This window comes from Chrysochloris asiatica, unplaced genomic scaffold, assembly GCF_000296735.1.
Source record: "Chrysochloris asiatica unplaced genomic scaffold, ChrAsi1.0 scaffold00310, whole genome shotgun sequence".
In the NCBI taxonomy this organism is placed as follows: domain Eukaryota; kingdom Metazoa; phylum Chordata; class Mammalia; order Afrosoricida; family Chrysochloridae; genus Chrysochloris; species Chrysochloris asiatica.
Genome location: NW_006408828.1, coordinates 599137 through 603997, shown reverse-complemented (window position 1 = coordinate 603997; position 4861 = coordinate 599137). Strand labels below are relative to the sequence as shown.

The following is a 4861-nucleotide window of genomic DNA, read 5'->3' as shown; positions in this document are numbered from 1 at the left end:
TTTTTAGTGACTTCCAACCTGAGGGGCTCATTTTCCGGCACTATATCTGACAGTGTTTCTCTGCGATTCATAAGATTTTCAGTCACTAAATATTCAGAAGTAGTTCGTCACTCCTTCTTCCTAGTCTATCTTTGTCTGGAAGCTCATCTGAAACCTGTCCACCATGGGTGACCCTGCTGGTATTTAATATATCCGTGCCATAGCTTCCAGAATCACAGCACCTCACAGGCCACCACAGTACGACAAACTGACTGTAGTAGTTGTTGCTATTAAGTGCGTTCCAGTCAGTTCAGAGTCAGAGCAATCCAGTATAGGGTTTCTGAAGAAAAGTTTGTGGGTTTGAACTGCTGACCTTGTGGTTCACAGTCCAGTGCTTATCCTACAGTCCCACACCAAGAGTTGACTATAGTTAGTTAGCCCTAATGGAGTCCTGGTGTGGCGCTGTAGGATAAACACTGGAATGCAAACTCACCAGCTGTTCCTCAGAAACCCTATACAGGATTGCTGTGACTTGGAACCAACTCATTGCCACTTAACGACAACAACAACAACAACAACAACAACAACAGCAACAGCTACCCTTGAGCCCACTGGGACTCATGGCGCGTTCTTGTGTTGCAGAGTAGAACTAGCAGAGCTTCAGAGGGCCTGGTGGTGGCGGTGTGCCGTGAAGTCGGTTCCAACTCACAGCGGCCCTGCATAGGGTTTCTGAGGCTGTAAATCTTTACAGGAGCAGAAAGCCTCATCTTTCTCCTGCGGAACGGCTGGTAGTTTTGAACTTTTGACCTTGAGGTTAGCAGCCTGACTTGTAACCACTATGCTACCAGAGCTTCTTTTGGAGGGGTTACTTGGCAATCTTGGTGGAAACCAATTTCTAGGTCTAGCCTGTGTGATCTGCTGGGTGGGCTTGAGTTGCCAACTTTTAGGTTAGCTGTGGAAACCGTTTTTGCCACCTAGGGGCCTTCAATGTCTTTGGGGGTCCCCTGGGAGCTCATGGCAGCCTTGTCCCTGCAAACGACTTCCGGGAGAACAGAAGGGAGGGGCTGGGGGCAGCAACACTTCTCATCCAGATGTTTTATCAGGTGGGTGTGGGGTGGAGGTACTCACGGTGTTGACTTGGGCACGGGTAGCTTGGCACCCAAAGTGGGTGGCAATCACTGCGATGAAGAATTCCAGGATGGTGAAGATAGTCAACACAGCCAGATAGCCTCTGCCCACATCCTGAGGACCAAACACTCACAGTCAAGGCAAGCCAAGAGTTTTGGAACCGAGGAGGAAAGGGCACCCTGGAAGGAGAAAGAACCTGCCCAAGGTCACTGAGTGAGTTGGTGGCAGAGCAGAGCTGTCCCTAGAACCCGACCTTCTGCCACAGGTCCTGTGCCCTCCCCCCATTCCTGGGGAGTGGGTCATAGGGCTAATATACAAGTACTCATGGGGTGTATGGGACTGGGAGGTCTTGCCAGTGTCAGACCCCTGAGCTTCTTCTTGCTGTGAACGCTCAGCTCCCACCCCTTCTGGGATTCATTCGCCCCCATCTTTCTCCTAGTCTCCCCAGTCCTGGAGGTGTTGTACAACACACCCAGTTAGTAACCCCAAAATCCATGAGCAGAATGGCTGTCCCAGCAAAGGCTGCCACGGCACTGAGGAGATTGGCGCCCAGGCTGCTCCTCACCTGCAAGAGGGAGAGAAATGAAGGAACAGGAAGGACACCCCAACACCTACCCCTCCCACGGCAGCCTAGGAGCAATGGCAGGGCAGGGATGCTCTTCCCTGGAATGTCACTTCTGCTGTGTCCCTGCGTCTATCATCCTGGAAGCCACTGGGAGGGAGAACCTCGGTTCTTGTTCACCCCTTACAGTGGCTCTCTTCCCCTCTCCTCTATCCCTGGGCTGAGTACCCTGCAGGCTGCTGACACCTGTCCCAGGGGCCAGGTTAGGGAGGCCCCAGAGAAGCTGGAGATGATTTGGGGATGGACTTGGGGAGGAGGGCTGTGAAGGAGAGAACCCAGCTAAGGACTCAGGGCCCAGATGCCAAATGGAATTTATTTGAAGGATAACCCGAGGTCCATCCGGATTTCTATGGTCTCAGTACTTTGCTCTACAGAACCGAGCAGTGTTTTGTTCCATTGTGTATAAGGTCATTATGAGTCAGAACAGACTCGATGGCACCTAACAACCTAACAGTCAGAATCAACTCAGTGGTAGTATAGTGACTTTTCACTTTGGCCCCTTCCTAGACCTGTGCTCTGGTTGAGTGGAAACACAGCCGTGGCCATCCCCACGCTATCTCACATTCCTCTCTCTGCAGTTTTAGAGTCTATGACCATTGCCATTCCCTTTTTTGGGTGCCTCCTTTCTCTGAACAACCACAGGCCCCCACTCCCTACTCTGTGTTGTAGTTTCGAAAGGGCATTTCTGGTCTTGCCCTCTGGGGTTGTCTTGTGTCGGGTCTCTCTCCTCAGGAGGTACTTGTTTAATGTGTGTGTGATGGGGGGGGGTGAGGGGGTGTCTTTGTGGAGCCCAGAAGCCCGGAACCCCTAGGTCCACTGCACAGACTTACCAGACAGCTGGTGTGATTCTTCTCTGCAGCAACAGAGAGGGACCCCGAAATGATGAACTGTGAGGAAGAGGTGACCCAGTGAGACTTGTGCTGTTAGACTCTCAGGGGATGCCGCTCATGGTGGCCAGAACCCGAGGAAGGCTACAAGGTACTGCAGGTCAGGTTTGGATGAGGGTTGAGGTTTAGACTCCAGGTCATCAGGTGGTTAGCCTCCTCATCCCTGACCCACACCCCGTCTGCCCACCCCCTCTGGGAGCTTCTCTAAGGCAGGATCTTTTTGGGAACTGTCTGTCATGAGGGTGGGATTAGGATTAGGTTTATGATTAGGGTTTGGGGTTAGTGATGTTAGATTTAGGTTCAAGTTCTTCTCAAGTCCCTGTGTGATGCTAACCGAAATGCTGGGGTTTCAAGTCTACCCAGAGATACCTTGGATAGAGGTAAAGGTCTGGCAATTGATTTCTGAAAGATCAGTCGTTGAAAACCCTATGGAATGCAGTTCTAGTCGGAGACAGTGGAGTCACCATGGGTAGGAACTGACTCATGTAACTGTGTCTCTCCCCCCCACCCCCAGTTCTTCTATAGATGCCCTCAGACTCCCACCTTGGATGGGCTGTATCCAGGAATGTGGGGGTGGGGTGGATTGAGGGGGATAGGTAAGTCTGCGCATGGCCCACACTCACACAGGCTCCTCCCCAGAAGGGGACACCGCCTTCAATGAAGAGCATGGCTACATGGCCACGGCGGACCATGAGCAGCACGCTGCCGAAGCCCAGGTGGATGAGGCCAATGAGAATCTGCACCGTCTATGGAGAGAACGAGAGGCTCAGTGGGGCCAGGGAGCCAGCTCCACACTGCCGTCTGCAGGCCGAGAAGAACCAGGCAGTGAGTGAGGCTCAGCAGGACCATGAGCTAGCTCCACACTGCCATCTGCAGGCTGAGGATAGCCAGGCCAAGCATGGGGCTCATTTGGTCCATGAGTTGGCTCCACACTGCCCTCTGCAGGATGATGAGAACCAGGCTGGTAGTGGGGATCGGTGCGGCTAGAAAGCCAGCTCCACACTGCTCCCATTGGCTGAGGAGAGCCAGGCCAAGATGGGCTCAGCTGGGCCATTAGTCAACTCCACACTGCCCCCTCCTGCTGGCCAAGGGGAGCCGGATTGAAAGCCGGGCTCAGCCGGACCACAGAACCAGCTCCACACTGCCACCTGCAGACAGCACCTGCCCTGCTCAACTTCAGTCTGGAAACAGGAAAAAAACTCAGATTTTTTTGCATTTCCCACTTAAAAAATGTATTTTAGCAATTTGAATGTGTCCCCTCAAATGCCTATGCAGGGAGGGGGTGTGGTCATCAGTTTCAAGGTCTGCTCTGAGGTTTGTTGTTGTTGTTGTTGTTATGTACCGTGGAGTCGGTTCTGACTCATGTCGACCCTGTACAGTGTTTCCGAGGCTGTAAATCTTTATGGGAGCAGAACACCTTAATCTTTCTCCCTCAGGACAGCTGGTAGTTTCGAACTGCTGACTTTGTGGTTCACAGCCCGATTCATAACCACTACACTACCAGAGCTCGGATCTGGTCACCATCTCCAGAGCCTTCATACAGCCATAGGCAAGGTGCAGTCTTCATGGTGCAGTGTGTTCATGCCAGGGTAGAAGTGGGCTTGAATGGAGAACTTTGGGTCAGGCCATCCTCTGTTATAGGATGCCACTTACCCACTGTATGAGCTGGGGCATGTGACTTTACCTTGTCAAACCTGTTTCCTTATCTGTTCACTGGGAACTGTGATCCTGTCTTCCATCCTGGCTTTTAGGAAACTCTATAAAGGGTTGTTATGCATCCGAACTGACTCAATGGCACTTAGTGTTGTGGGCCAGTGCTGCTGACATTGCACTCAGAAAGCCTGGGCCACAAAGACTTGGGAGATAATAATAATTAAATGATGAGAGAATGCACACAAAGTCCTTAGTGTTGTGCACAGATCTTCCGGAAGCACCCCACAAACGACATTGTCATCATTATCAACAGCAGTATTGCTTAGGCTTTGTTTTCATCTTCCTGAAGATCAGACTGAAGCCAAGGGACAAGCTAAAGACACCACAAACACACACACACACACACACACACACATACTATCTCTCTTTCTCTCTCAGAGTCCCTGGGTGATGCAAACAATTAAAGCACTTGCTTACTAATTGAAGAGTTGGAGGTTCTCGTCTACCCAGAGGTGCCTTGGAAGAAAGCCCTAGAGATGCACTTCCAAAAACTCAGCTGCTGAAGACCCTGTGGACCACAGCTCTACTCTGA

General features: G+C 51.6%; 1 protein-coding gene across 1 annotated transcript in view; it reads right to left on the bottom strand.

The window, feature by feature from the left end:
- The window catches only part of MS4A15 (membrane-spanning 4-domains, subfamily A, member 15), a 14580-nt gene that overhangs the window by 5008 nt on the left and 4711 nt on the right, over positions 1 to 4861 (bottom strand). Inside the window, exons 2-5 of the mRNA XM_006874986.1 lie at positions 3240 to 3362; positions 2560 to 2616; positions 1580 to 1672; positions 1108 to 1221 (exon numbers count right to left, since the gene is read on the bottom strand). Coding sequence (XP_006875048.1) covers positions 1108 to 1221; positions 1580 to 1672; positions 2560 to 2616; positions 3240 to 3362 — 387 coding nt within the window. The remainder of the gene's footprint in view (positions 1 to 1107; positions 1222 to 1579; positions 1673 to 2559; positions 2617 to 3239; positions 3363 to 4861) is intronic.